We start from the raw sequence: 15715 nt of genomic DNA, 5'->3' as shown, positions 1-15715 counted from the left end.
CGTGATCGCCGTACAAATAGTTCATCGGCTATTCATACGTGACTGGCGTACGAATAGCCACTCCGTTAGGTTAAAGCAATGGGAAAAAACACAAAATTAACTACAACTACAATGCAAAGGAGAATCACTGGGCGTGGCTCTACTCCGCAATTCACGTGATTGGAAACGCTTCCGTAAATTATCGAGGTCAGTAAAGTTTTGTACTGTTAGTGTTTTCCACTTTTGGTGTTTAGTATCGGCCATGATAGGAGATCCTTACCAAAAAAAAAAAAAAAAAAAAAAAAAAAAAACTTTTGGTGGAATGAGTGGGTGTACTAATGTTGTTTACAAACGTCTGGCCTATTTCTGTCTTTGAAAAGGGATGTTCCTTACAGCAGTGTTATGGCCTGGCTACGCTATCGCCTTAGTTTTTTGCTGCTGCGTTCAACAATTGCTTGTCTCAGGGGAGCACGCTCCCACAGTGGCTGCCTGGCCAGCCATATAGGGCTCTTGACCCGCGTCTTGACCTTGCTCTGATAGAAGGTCAGGTGCCTTTCCCTTAATCCAATAAAGTTTTTAGTCTTTCTTTTGCCTAGCGCTTCAACATCTAGTGCTAGGGGTCACCGGTGGTGGCAAGGGGTGCTGCGGAATACCCCGGAAAAAAAAGTAAAGTGAGGTCCGCATTCCAGGTGAAGTTCGTACGTACTGTGTGGGGTCCTATGGCTAGTAATAATGAGAGTTTGACGAAGCAGAGGGAAGTGTTCATCAATAATCGTGTTTTTCTAGTTGATTTCCTGGACGCTGACGATATCATTGACGATCTGATACAGGAGAAAATGATTGGAAAAAATGCCGCACAAAAAGTACAACTACAGACGACGAGCAGGGAGAAGAACCGAATCATTGTCGAGCAGTTGGCCAATAGCGGACCAGAGACGCTGGAGAAATTTTGCAGAATTTTGAGGAATACTGGAAGATTAGCATTCATAGCTGAAGTACTAGCCCCTGAATGTAAGTAGCTATGTATGCTGGGTAATAGGGAAAGCTATAGCATGGCCCGGTTTAACCGCTGACTGGGCGTCTAGTGAATAAGTGGATGTATCTATAAAGCGCCTGACTTATGTACTGTTTCTGAAAAGGGTGTTCCTACAGTTGTGTTACCTATATCGGCTTTTCCCTGCGGCATTCATTGATTGGGCAAGGGGTGACATGTACATACAGGCACTCACTGTAAATACTACTACTACTATACATAGATCTGAAACTGTGGTCAAACTCTTAGTCACAGGTCAAAGCCATTAAAATTCAATGGCGACAGCAAACGCACAATCAAAAAACACTGAAATATCACTTAGTATATCACAGATCACATGCTGGAAAATGCTCTTAGTCAAAGTTTGGCAGGTTAAGACTTTGACTGTGGTCACAGATCTACCTAGCTACAACACATAATACCTATGATACACCTTCCAGCTTGGGGGATCCCATAGTGTCTGCCTGGCCAGCCATCAGGCTCTTTACCTTACTTGAAGGTCAGGTGCCCTTCACTTAATTGTTCTATTCATTGTATTATTGATATTTCATCATCAAGTGCTAGGGGTGGAGGCGAAGGGTACTGTTTCCCTGAAGGAGGAGTTGAGGAAATGAGAGGAATGTTCTACACTGTAGTCCGACTGTTTGTCGGAAAAAACAATGTAGGGACATGTCCAATAGCAACATACAGTAGTACAAGTTTTAGATGGATGATGTTCATGCTGGTACCAGTTTGGCCAGTTATTTTCCAGAAATGGAAGGTTATAGTGTGGGTTTATTAATAAATCCATAAGAGACTTGGAATTTTGTTTAATATGCCATACTTGTTCAAGAGCAGTTTAGAGTGCAAAACTGACTTTGTTTCATAGGGTGAGGTGTTGGTTTATTCTCTATAAAAAATATTGCTGATGTTTGGTGACTTAAAATATACAGATACTTAATGAAAAATAAGTTGTACCGTACCCTCACAAACTTAACGACTTGTAACATTGACAACAACTATGCTACAGCTCTCAATTGATATAAAAGGTAATTGTAACCTGCTATACATATACTTTGAGGCCAAAACAACTATTCATATTTATAACCATGTATGTTCATAACTATCATGCCTACACAATGATCTCATACCTTACAAAGAAAACCTCACAATTTTTGGTGATAGATAAACAACTATCCTATCATTGAATACACAACTTAAACTCAAGCACTGTGAAACATCCTAGTGCAACTAATCACGTGAGTACTATATTGTTATCTATCGCACAGTTGCAGAAGTGACAGTGCTGAATCACAGCTATGAGTACTAATATATATCATGACACCATCATATGAATACACACTCTACCATAATTATTCATGAAATAATATTCATGATCCATTAACTGATTACTTGAATAGCACTGTACATGCCTCTGTGCTATATTTTCCTGACCACATGACAAAAGAAAAAATACACAGCTGTGCCTGGCTGTTGAAAAATGCAGTCTGGCTGATGAGACTATAAATTGTATGTTCCCTTGTACATCCAGGATTCCAGGTATTTGATGAAGTATGTGGAGTGGTTTCTGGTCGTAGTTGCATTCAAATTCAACATAGCCAGGTGGTGAGTACAAGTCCATGCATTTACTGTAAACAGTCAACATTTAGTGATATATATTCCATTAGTCAAATGCATAAAATAACACAAATGACCATAAAACCAGGCCTCCATTAAAATGTGTGCAGTGTGAGGAATACTTCAGCTAATTTTCACAGCAGTAGTGGCTCCAGCAATCATGCAATATTACATTCAAAAGACCATTGCATAATGTATTGTGGGCAGTGGCATAGCCAGGAAAAACTTTTTACCGAGGCAAAGTTTATACATTGACCAAATTGAGAGGGTCTGCTTCTGACTCAACTGATTCACAACTACTTTGAAGTATGGGTGGTACAGCATTTGCAGGTTGATTATCTGGTTGGATGGAGGAAACTGTTTTAGAAGACTAAGCGTTTTTCTACATGTCATAAGTAATGCTCCAGCATAGAGTATACCATGCTTCAATTATTAGACTAGTTTAATAATTGCATGCAATACAACTTACTCCAGAGATCTTTTGAGCGGCCAGGCCATCCATGGACTGCAACGGAGGTCACAGTCATGCACACTACTTTTTATTGATCTGATGTGATGTTTAAGTCAGAGATAATTATCTCTTTCATGTGATGCTCAACTGCATGTGCTAAGCATGTCAAGCTAGGAAGTTTGGGGGAATGCTTCCTCAAAGAAATTTTTGAAAATATTGCTTTGAAATGGCTATTTGTTTTATTGTAGCTGCTAATGCATATTAATTGTACATGATCAATTAACTCAATGTGATGTCATGCAGTTGACTCATTGGAACTTTTGAAAAGTAATGTATAGACAATTAACATAAATATAAATAATCAAGCAGTGTAATGAGAACAGTGGCTATAACCTTGAATGCTCTATTAGAGTATATTATAATGACTGTTCTATTAGAGTATCTTGATCTTTTACAAATTCAAGCCACACAGAATCTGTAGCACTAAGCAGGGCTGGAGCCTATGATGACATGGTGTTGGACCACTTTTTCAGCTACTGGGGTACAGTAATGCTGTCTAGTAATGTTTGAGTAGAAAATTTGGGGTGCCAAAACTCAGGCCTGCTCAGCCTGTTGTTGAGCATTTTTACCGAGGTAGCTTCCTCGGTTGCCTCAATGGTAGCTACGCCACTGGTGGGATTCAATATAATGTGACCTAGTTTGGGAAAACCAGTCTTATTGCTGATTTGAAAGTATTGGTGAACACTGGTTTTAAGTATATTTAGTGTGTTGTAGCTTACCAATGGTTAAAGCTATGTGTACTAAATTTTCACACGTTTTACACTAATTCCTTACCTTCCAGAGCATCCGCTGTATAAGTAACCAGCAACTAAGTTTCCCACCATTTAAGATAGTTTTAACTCAAGGCTGATTTTATTCCAACAGAGGTGGTGCATTTGTGGGAGGAAGTGGAGGGGAGGCGAGGGGAGGAGGTTTTTTACAAAAGGAATGTGCAGGGATGAATTAGGCCAAGGCCATTCAGGTCTCAAGATGAAAGAAATTTACAAAAAAAAGTTTTTATTCAACATCATAGAGCTATACACCATTCCCAGGTTGGCCAGAGCTCCATTAAGTCCCCAGATTGCTTGTACAAGTCACCATGGGTTTGGAAAAAGCAACCAGCAAAAGCAGTCCAACTCAAGCCTAGCTGATATAGTTCTTGGTGAAAAATCAAATTGCTGTCATGGGGGGAATGGTCACGATGTTCTGATTGTTAAGCACATGGTGGCATGTTCTGATCGTTTTGAGTGGCATGCATGTGATCGTTTTATAAATGCAGCTACAAGTATCTACTCCACTTACAGTTGCTAAAGAGCTTTAAATTGCTTTGTGGCTTCAAGAAATTCATTGGTATGGTTTCCTTGCATAAAGAAGACAACTATATATGTAATTGAGGATTAAAGGAAAGGCAAAGAGCAGAAGGCAAACACTCAAAAAGGCACATGCCACCAGTGAGTTTGTTATGGCATGACATGTTGGTTGTGCATTGTTTTATTAAACCTCTAGCCTTGTGAATGTGGTCATACAAGCAGGCAGGCTGACCAAAATTCCTGTTTTTGTGATTTAAAAAATCCAACTGTCTGAGTGTTTGCTAGTTTTTAATGTTGGAAGACTATTCCGTTAAAAGGTGAGTTTGTCACGTATGATGTTTCTGTGATGGTTTTTAGCCATAGCTTTTTGGGTGGTGCCATAGCATTGTTATCAGCTTGTCCTCAGAGAATATTTTTTGCTTGCGGTAATTTAAATTGCACTAATTACTGTAATTGTGTTTGTTTTGGTATCATGCCTGCTTTGATTGTGGTCTTGCATATAATTATAGTCCCATGTGACAGAGGATTTGTGATTTTTAATCACAATGCTGAATAAAGTTAAATAAATTTTCAAGTTCTAGTTTATCAGGGGGTTCAGCCCAAGATTTGTGTAGTAGGTTAGAAAACAATATTGTATATTGCATTATTCTGTATATTGTGATTTGTCACGTGACTCGAGGTTCCCAGTCATGTGCCTGTAGTGTAACTTTTTATTATTGACTGTATTCTGATATTGACTGTTGTATTAGTCCTTATCGTTGCATTGAGTTATTACAGTGTTACTGAAATATGGGACACAATGGCCACAAGCACAATCTGTTTTCCTGAGTCTCTGAACAGTAGAGATGCTAAGTCATGGTTGGGCCATACGTATTGGATTTTATGTTGTGTGGGCCCGACCAACTGTCTATTTTTATGACCTGAAAAGATAACGATAATAACGTGATATATGGGATCACGTGTGCCAAGATGGTCAATCTCGTGTGTATGAGTGAAAATCAGCTATTGATATAACTCCTCTGGGGATTAAATTCTTAAAGGTCGAGCTTTAATGGTGAAGATATCTTTAATAGTGAAGATATTCCAAATGAAGTAATTTTTGTTTAATGCACATACCTCATAATTGAGTGTTGTGTGCATGTAAAAAGATGTAAACTTAAAATTACTGTTGTCTATAAAGAAGAGGTACGTGACAAAATGTGCTTAAGTCAGGTGCATTAGTTAAGTTAGTAGGTAGTGAGTTCCAAAGTCGAATTGAATGTGGGATAGTATGAGTTAATTCTAGCAGGTAAACTGATAAATCTTTTAAGGTAGTCCTTGGTAAATGACAATACTGGTTGGAGATCTTGTGAGAAGTCAATACAAATAAGGTTGTTGATAACTTTGTAAAACATGGTGATGATGGCATTACTTCAAGTGATTGCCAGTTTAATTGAGACAACATGGAGGTCACACTGGAGTATGCCGAGAATTTGTTGAAGACAAAATGAGCAGCCTTACATTGGACTATTTCTAGTCTTGCAATATCAGTTCTGACAAAAGGGGACCATACAGTAGAGGCATACTGCAAAATTGGTTGTACGTAAGTGAGGTAAGCAAGCGATTTAATAGTAGGAGAGCACTGTCTGAGATTTCCTTGCAAAAATGCACGTGTTGAGTTTGCTTTATTACATATGGCAACAACGTGATTATCCCAAGACGTTGTGAGTAATGGTGACTCCTAAGTATTTGGCAGAATTGACTTTAGAGAGGAGATGACTGTTGATACTGTATGTTGAATTTATAGGGTTTTTCTTATTTGTAATAGTCAGCTGTTCACACTTTGTCAAGTTGAGTTTTATTAGCCACGTGTGGGCCAGCATAGGCAGAAAGGGGGGGAGGGGGGGCTAGGGGGCTGAATGCCCCCCCCCCTCAGAATGATATCATGCCAAAGTTATCCTTCTTGGAGTGGGGCTGAAAACCGTGATAAAGATCGAGATACTCTAATAGAGCAGTCACTCTCATAAGCAGTCACAGTATTACAGCAGAGTGTAGCCAGCTATGTAAGGATTTTTACATAGTTTACTATAAATGAGGTGGGCAGCTATTGTCAGCTGGCTGCAACCTTTTTTTTTTTTTTTGGTCTCACCTTATCAAACCAGAGACAGTGCAGTACCTCAGTTCATTTCTGCCCCTGGTCAGCCCCCCTCATATCAACTACTTCCTCCACCACTGCCACTGAGCAACGATGTCCAAGTCTTTCTGTAGTCTAATAATATCTTCTGCACTATGAATTTCTCTATACAAATTACATCATCAGCGTAGAGTCTAATTTTAGAGGTAACCTTACTAGGGAGATCGTTTATATAAAGAAAGCCTGCCTGAAAGAAAGAAAAGCAAAGGACTTAATACTGAGCCTTGTGGCACCCCTGATAAAACATTGCAAACCTGGCTTCTGTCGTTATGTAATCATACTTGTTGCACTCTATCTTTTAAAAAGTCACTTATCCAATTGAGTAAAGGACTTGTGATTCCATAGTAGGATAGTTTGTGCAGTAAAGTAGATGAGAGACTTTATCAAAAGCTTTCGAGAAGTCTAATAAAAGAAGATCAATTTTATTGCTTGAGTTTAGAGATGCAGATAAGTCGTAAACAGTTTTGAGTAGTTGAGTCTTGCACAAGTGATTTTTACAAAAGCCATGTTGTTCATTACAAAATATGTTGTGATTGCTAGCATGTTGCAAAATTGAAGATATTATTATATGTTAAAATATTTTGCAACAGATGCAGGTTAAAAATATAGGCCTATAGTTAGAGGGATCTGTGTGTGAACCCTTTTTGAAAACTGGCACCACAAAAGCTTTTTTCCCAATCTGTTGGAAGTTTTCCCTGGTTAATAGAAGCACTAAATATTAAAGTTAATGCTATTAAAGGTTTCCTTAATAAGTCTTGCTGCTATACCATCTGGACCCTGTGCTTTATGGGAGTCAAGATTTTGTAAAAGAAGTCTAACACTGTTTTCCTCTATTAGAAGGGGAGTAATATCAGGATAATGACTATTCTCAAGTGAAGGGGTTTGATCTGATGGAATACTGGGTTTTGTGAATACTGATGGAAAATGTTAATTTAATAAATTGGCTTTGTTGGCATTTTGAATATAAATCTGATTATTTTTTCTCAAGCGAGGGAATCTCACACTGGTCATTTCTCTTAGACTTAACATAGGACCAGAAACGCTTGTTACCAGATGAGCCATTACTGTCAATTAGTTTGGATATAGGCATTGTGAGCTTTATGACATTCACTTTGAACTTGTTTTTTCAGGTCTCTATAAGCTTTCCAATCTGATCCAATGCAGGAAATGTGAGCCTTATTGTACAAACGTTTCCTTTTGTTGGAAAGGCGCTTTATTTTCTTATTGATCCAGGGATGTCTTGGAGATTAGAAAGTTTTCTTTGAGGTATCAGTTCCAAGCAGCTGTGACATTCCTGCTTAAAAGCATTCCATAAGTCTTGGATTGGGGTGACAGCAGAATAATTAGATACAAAGTTATTTGAGAAATGAGAAAGCTTTTCACTAAGTGCTTGCCAGTTAGCTTGATGCCATAAGTACACCATGCGAGGTTGAGATTCAGTTAAGGTTGCAATGAGAGAGGACTCAATACCAGTTAGTTCGTGGTCACTAATACCAGGAGAAACCTTATCTTCCTGGATCAATCTGGATCTGTTTGTAACAAATAAATCAAGTATATTGTTTCCCCTTGTTGGTGAGTCAACCAACTGCGTAAACCCAAAGGTGCTAAAAGTGTCAAGTAACATATTGCATAACTTTAATGGATAGGCATTGGATACGACAGAATTAAGGTCCCAATGGATATTGGGCAAATTGAAATCGCCTGTGATTCACATCACAGCATTCTCATACTTACAGCACAAGCGTTCAGTTAGATTACAAACGTTCTGCATGTACTGTATATCCCTATTTGGTGGTCTATATATAACTAACACTATTAACATGTGACTGTCTGCTAACTTAATTTTGCAGGCTACAGCTTCACAGTGTGTTTCAATATGGATTTGGGTACAGTTTATAGCGTTGTGACAAGTCAAAAATACTCCTCTATACCAGTCTTCTCTATCTGCATGAAATGCTTGATAATTTGGGGGGGAAATTTCACTGGTGTATACAGTAGGGTTCAACCAAGTTTCAGTACCTGCTATAAAGTGTGGCGTTTCTGTATTAATCATGTATATAAAGGACTCCTGTTTGGAATACAAACCTCTTAAGCTAGTTGAAGTCATCTTAAAAGATTTATGATCGTTAAATTAACGTTTACAATTAGTAGTTGAATCATTGTTGTTAATATTACAGTTAGAAGAGTACTTAATTAAGTAGGAGGAGGTACCTTTCCCTCCTTACAATTTGACCATTTTTTATACAATAGGATCTTGGGACTGTTTTATTAAGTTTCTCTCTTAACACCTTGTTTTTTGTTTGTTCCTTGGGTGGGTCAGGTGTAATAAATATTGTCTTGACCCAGTCGGGGTTAGAATCATCTCTTAGCTTTGAACTGTTACGCAGGACTTGCTTCTTCAACTTTTCTGATAGGACATCAACCTTCAACAATCTTGTCTTTTCGGGATCCTTTTTGCCTATACGGGCAACTGTGTCCACTTGGGCATTGATTATAAGGTAATCCTGAAGAATGGATTTAACATGATTATTATCATGTACCCTTCTTTCTGCAACATATTCTGAAGTACTTTTAGGAATCCGGTGTAGTATCAAATTGAGCTTTCTCTTTTCTTTTTCCTTCTCTTCAGACAAGAGGGATGTGAAAGTAGAGTTAATCATTGTTTCTATGGATGGTTGGAGAGTGTCCATTCTTAATGTGGGGATGCTGTGGTTTCTTCTAGCTGTTGAATTCTTTCAGTATGCTCACTGACTTTCGTGTGGAGAGATCTGATTTTGGACTCAATAGAATCCTTCAGGGATCCACTGATGAGACAATAACCTTGAGGATAACAGCTGTGATTCAAGCTCCCTAAAAGCTGAGTTCATAGATTGACTGACTGAGCCAGCATCGTCATAAACTGTTTGTACTTGTTCATCACTATCTTTCAAGGCTCCAGAGTTAAGATAGGTTAAAAAAAGTGGCTGACCTTTGTGCTTTAAAGATTTCTTCCATGATATCATGACTTTCATTCCTGCTATGGCCACAAATTCTTGAGGGGAATAAGCATACCATTGTATTCAATACATTTTGTGTACCCTTTGTTCCTCTCTAATTTGTGAAACTTGTTTAAGATTAGTTTACCAGTTCTACCATCACATACAACTTCTATATACTTACAACCTTCAGTGTCCTCTTTGACATCTATTTTGGCAACGCTAGCAATGGCAAGACTGTTAACACTTGTCTGGGGGCTGGTACAGTATCTGGCGTATCGTTGGGCTATTTCCTCTTCAGTGGGTTCGTTTGGTCATTGTTCACTTGGGTGATGAGGTTACGAGCCTTTGGGGAGTTTGAGACAGCCATAAAAGATAGTTCCAGCATTGATTCTTCAAATAGTGCCCCCTGTGTGAATCTAAAAACCAAACAAAGAAAAGAAGCTCTCTTAAATAACAACCTATTTTGGTACCGTTAACAAGCCACGGTACAACAGCATAAATGAGTCTCCTTGGTGAGAATTTAATGACACAGATAAAATGTAGTACAATTCCCACAATCAATTTTCTTTCACATGGACAGTTAAACGGACAGTATTGTTAGATTCAGGGGTCTCATGTTCAGTTCTCAGCAAGGATCACATGTCACCAGAGTTGGGGGTAACTAGTTACTTTACAAGTAGTAATATAACTAGTTACTTGCTTTGTAACTAGTAACTTGCAAGTAGTTACATCTGTCTGAAAAGTGATTAATAACTACACACAAAATTAGTAAATGAAATTTTCTTTAAGTTAGTTACTTTGTTGCACTTGCAGGAATACTACTAATATACATGTAGTCATGCAGTTCTTGCCAGTCCAGGACTAGTGTCTGGACAGACTTAGGGTAGTTACTTCAGAAAAGTAGCTACTGTAGTTACTAGTTACTTTTATCTAATGTAACTTACATTTTATAGGTAACTACAGTAAGTATCTAGTTACTAGTTTCATACTTGTTTGTTAACTTTTGTAACATAATTATTTTGCCCAGAGCAAGGGAAGAAGAGGACTATAATATAATAAGTATATGTACACTTTCTGAGAATAACAATTCTGTAACCATTTCAGCTCAGTTTCAACTGTTACATCTGTTACTCAAGCTGAATCATGAAGAACAGTGCACAGAAAGTGTCTACTTAATGTAACTAGCACAAAAACTGAAGTACTCTTGCTTTTAATGCATAATTACCTATAGTTACTAGTACTTACTACATGTATGTAACTATTGTACTGATTTTTGTAACATTGGGCAACTGAAATAACTATCATAGAATAAGTAAATAAAACGTTTCATTTGTAGTGTACTTTGCTGTAGTGTGTATGTGAGAGTCTGTAGCAATGCAGCCACCAGCCTTAGTAAATGAGTTTCAAAAGCAGTTGGGATACTTTAATAAAGCGGTCACCTACACATTACTCTGACAGAGCAGTGTCAGGTGTGCCCCTTGCTCAATTTTCTGGTTATGCCCATAATTTTTATAGTCTTAAAAATCTTCCCACCTGATTGATTGATTGATTTATTATTATCCTCTAGGTAATCGGCATGAGCCGTTCTTTCTTACCAGAGCTAAAACACATACATACAGCACAGACAGATATAAAACAAAACCAGACACACATACACTAATTACTAGCACACATCATTACTTATATACATAGATTTAACACATTCAACAAGTTCAGAATGAGTCATTACAGGAGGAAATGATATATCCACCTGAATCCATTTATTAGTTAGGTTGTGACCAAAGTATGACTGATGCCATACTGAGCTACAGTTATATAAAAATTTCTTGGTTCCTGTAAAATATACACTTGGCTTCTCTTGTCTACAAACACACATGTATTGATATAGCATGTCAAATAATTTGTACATGACTTGATCATAGGCCTAGAACAGCTTTACTTGCAGGTGATCCCTCTGTCAAGAAGAGTAAGCGGTCTACAATTATGGATAATGCCATTGATGAGTTACGGACAAGGTACCTTAGACATCGATATCTACCTGCTGCTAAAAATGATTGGCCTATGTATTATAAAGTGACCAAGTATTTGAGATTGGCTCTTGTAGAGAAGGAAGATGTCACATTAATGAATGATCATTTAAACAAGATCACACAACTGACACTAAGAGGTGGAGTGGACAAAATTTTAAAAATGAAACAACCACTTGGTGATCTGAGGGATATCTTCTATTATAAGAACGATCCATGTCCTCGACTGATACTATTAATGGGAGGCCCAGGTGAGTATTAACAATGATGTAGTAGTGATATAGTATGCATTGTGTATAGGTATAGGCAAGACCACCCTTGTCAAGGAGATCTGTGTGAGGTGGGCCAACTGTGAATTTTTAGCTGATGACTTCGATGTTGTAATCCTGATACCATTGAGGACAATCCGACAGAGACTACTAGAAGAAATTATGGTAGAGAAAATAGGAGAAGAGGCTTATGAGTTAGTGAAGAAATCTAATGGTTCAAAGTGCTTGATTATTCTTGATGGATTAGATGAAATCTCAGTTGGTCACATCAGCAATGATCCATTTTTAGCACGGCTAATAGATCTAGAGTTTACTGCACTGAAAAAAGCTACAATACTGATCACTTCAAGACCACATGCATGTCAAGAACTAGTTGCTAACAGAACAATTGAAGTGGTAGGGTTTGGTGAAAACGAGATCAAAGAATTTGTTACAACATTGTTTTCTGATGATGGTCAAGCAGTTGAGACCTTCCTGCAACAGTTAGATGACTATTCTCACATTTATGACTTGTGCTATGTGCCGATGTCTCTGGTAATGGTTACAGAAATTTTCAAATATGGACAGAAGAGTCTTCCATCAACTTTAACTGAACTATACAAATTGTTCATAGTGATGATCCTGTGTAGGGAGAAGAAGAAGAGCATTGAGAAGAAAGTGATCTCTCTAGCTATAGCAACTACTGCTGAAGAAAAATTACATAATATTCTACCAGACTTGCCCAGGGAAATTACTGAGATATTGTTACTATTATGTATGTTAGCTTATCGTTCCTTCTTTGAATGGTGCAGTGTTAAGAAAGAAGGAAAAGTAAAGGAACCCAAAATAATATTTACTGAAGAAGATCTTGTAGGATCAGGAATTGAGTTAACCGAAGAGTTTGATGGATGGGGTTTGTTGCAGGTTGCAACCATTTACCAGTTAACTCGAGATTCTGTCACATATAATTTTGTGCATTTAACGGTGCAAGAGTTTTTATGTGCACTGTATATTTGTGTAGCTTTGTCACAGGAAGAACAATACCACATATTGCAAGAAAATTTTAATATTCTTCCTAACATTACAACTTTGCTGTGCGGTCTAACTGGACTGAAATCACATGAGGATCTCGAGTTCATTCTATCCCAACTGTCTTCAGGTAGTGATGAGAATGATGCTAACAATGATCATGTGGTAGTAGCAGCCAAGTGTATTTGTGAAAGTCAAAATCATTCATCACCTCAAAAAATACCACCAATAAAAGTCACTTTATATCACACTACTCTCTGCCCTTATGATTTGCTCTCTTTATCATACACCATTTGCCATTATCCCATTGGAGTATTAAATGTGTGGGGATCTTACATTGGAGATAAAGGAGTATCAAGACTAGCACAATGGTGTGGGAACATAAATATTGAATTGCAAGAATTGGACCTTTCTTATAATAATCTCACTAGTGCTGGAATGAAATATTTATTGAAGATCATGAGAAGTAAGCCACATGTTAATGTATGTGTTATAATACCATTAAAATCACAGGTAGTCCCTCATTAAGAGCATTAGATGTTGGTGGGAATGACATACAAGACATTCAAGTGGAATTGCTTTGTAAGGAAATATGCAATAGAAACAGTTTGACTAAGCTCAGTTTATGGAGGTGTGGCATATCAGAGAAAGGTACATAACCAGTTGATTGATTTATTATCTAAAATCACCACATGTGACCAGACCCACAAAATGTGAGGAAGTAATCTTTGCCCAATCTTTGGTCATCCATAACCTTCTGTTACATTATGCTATATAGCCATGCAATTTTGCTAGAATTACACATTTAATAAGCTTTTCAAACAAGTTGCAGAATAAATTCCAATGCTGAGATATGACCTGTTGTGCAACAAGGTGTAGTTTGTGCCCACATTTCTGATGTTAGCAAGCCCATTCACATGGCTAATAGACTTGATTAATGTTGTATTCTCTGCATGTACAGGTGCCATTGGTATCAAGACTTTGTTGATGGAAAATAATAAATTGCAAGTGCTATATATTAGCAGTAATCAGATTGGCAATGAGGGAGTAGCTGCTGTATGTGAAGGACTTTATAACAATACTAATCTCACTGAGCTCATGATGTGGAGTTGTGGGTTATCAATGGGAGGTACATATACTACATGTGGCTGTTCACATACCTTTCTGTGGTTATTATGTATGCAATAGTGTTATGAATAACAAGAATAAAGCTATAGAAGTATTGACATTTGTCCAGTTGGTTTGTACACTAGCCAGTCAATTTACTTATAATGATTTTTGCGTCTTATATTGTGTACTATTATTGGCTGTAGGTATGATATTGGTGTCTGTATATACAGTACTGAGTTTTATGGACATGCCCCTAAATGTGTACCTACAGTACTGTTATGATTACTACAGGTGCCATTTGCATCAAGACACTATTGATGGAAAATAAGACAATAACAGTTCTAAGCATTAGCGAAAATAAAATACATGACGAAGGAGCAATAGTAATATCAGAAGGTCTTCAGTCCAATCATACACTGACTAAGCTCTCAATAGTGAAATGTGAGCTGTCAGTGGAAGGTATAATATAGTGTAGTTGTATGATTTGTATGTGATTTATATGATAGTGAAGTGTTTCATGTTTATGTTAACAGTGTTAGTTGTATAATGACCTATACATCTGTATACCATTGTTATCACTACAGGTAGTTTTGCAGTTCTACAAGCAGCTGTGGACAATGCAGTATGCCATGAGGTGAGGGTTGATGAGGAACATGAGAGTGATGATCAAGTCAAGCAATTGTTGACCATACTGGAGGAGAGGAAAAGACAAGTAATAGGAGGTGTTATTGTGTGATCTATTATTTGTTACTTTGGTAACAGGAGAGTAATAATAAAAGTGAAGATGAGCATTCTACAAGAGGTGGGTAGTCGTACAATAGTGTGGTGTTGTGATGTTGTCTTGTGATTAGATCAACTGGATGATTGCCATGTAAACACTAGCACAACAATGTTACAGGTATGTTGCATAAATAATTTGATTCATCGTAATTATTTTGACTATCTCTATGCAGGACAATCTCCAATCACAGAAAAAATTTACCATGAATTGGAAAGCAGAGCCACAAACAAGATTTCATTCATTTGGAACAGCATTAATTATAATTGTTTATAGGAAATTCTGTAACCTAAAGAACATCATTCCTGCTATGTATAAAATCTGCAAACAGAACAATTTAACTGTTTTTTTAGTCTTATTGTTATTATGTTTATTGTATTTACTTACTTAAATAATAAAAAGGTTATGTTAACATGATATGATTATGATAGTAATAATATTAATCTTCCTATTTCATTTTCTACACTTAACATTACTGATGCAGAATGTTTCAATGTATGTAGTCTAAAAGACGTTCATATTATGAAGAGCTAAAATCACTCCCAGAGCATAAATTATTAATATTTTATATAATTTCTGAAAAACTTGGTGCTTGTGGGGACTTGGGAGGGTAGGAGAAGAATGTGCCTCCAAAGATTGCAATTGGCATGTTTTGTATATAGTGCTCCATATATGCATTCATAGGTATTTCTTAATTCCTTTCAGTACTCCTCTGCTAACTGTACTGTTATTGGAGGTCCTGGCATTATGTGCCCTACTCAGCTCAGCCTCCCTGACCCTACTAGATTTGGCCTTGTTTTAAGTATATGCAGTTTTCACTTCAATTGTATAATATGAATGATGGATTAATTGATTAACATTGACCTCCTCCAGATCATTTTCAGCTACATGTAGATCAAGACACTGAGGCATATACTAGTGTAATAAAGCACTTTAAAGTGAT

At 37.3% G+C, this 15715-nt stretch overlaps 1 protein-coding gene across 4 annotated transcripts; it reads left to right on the top strand.

Moving 5' to 3' along the window:
• The first annotated feature begins 21 nt into the window (after nt 1–21).
• LOC136258939 (NACHT, LRR and PYD domains-containing protein 3-like) lies at nt 22–15208 on the top strand. Of its 4 annotated transcripts, none has more exons than XM_066052326.1 (11): nt 22–186; nt 766–990; nt 11526–11858; nt 11908–13350; nt 13398–13535; nt 13846–14013; nt 14286–14453; nt 14579–14706; nt 14757–14796; nt 14846–14892; nt 14948–15208. In XM_066052326.1, the coding sequence occupies exons 2-11, from the start codon at nt 816–818 to the stop codon at nt 15161–15163; spliced, it is 2856 nt and encodes a 951-aa protein (XP_065908398.1). In that variant the 5' UTR covers nt 22–186; nt 766–815; the 3' UTR covers nt 15164–15208. The 4 variants fall into 4 exon arrangements, with proteins under 4 accessions (XP_065908398.1, XP_065908397.1, XP_065908396.1 ...); XM_066052325.1 differs by lacking the exon at nt 22–186 and adding an exon at nt 516–668; XM_066052324.1 differs by lacking the exon at nt 22–186 and having other exon boundaries at nt 624–990.
• The last annotated feature ends 507 nt before the right edge of the window (nt 15209–15715 follow it).

The sequence above is a fragment of the Dysidea avara genome, chromosome 6 (genome assembly GCF_963678975.1).
Source record: "Dysidea avara chromosome 6, odDysAvar1.4, whole genome shotgun sequence".
In the NCBI taxonomy this organism is placed as follows: domain Eukaryota; kingdom Metazoa; phylum Porifera; class Demospongiae; order Dictyoceratida; family Dysideidae; genus Dysidea; species Dysidea avara.
The sequence above is the reverse complement of the archived record's forward strand: the minus strand, read 5'-3'. Positions and strand labels throughout refer to the sequence as shown.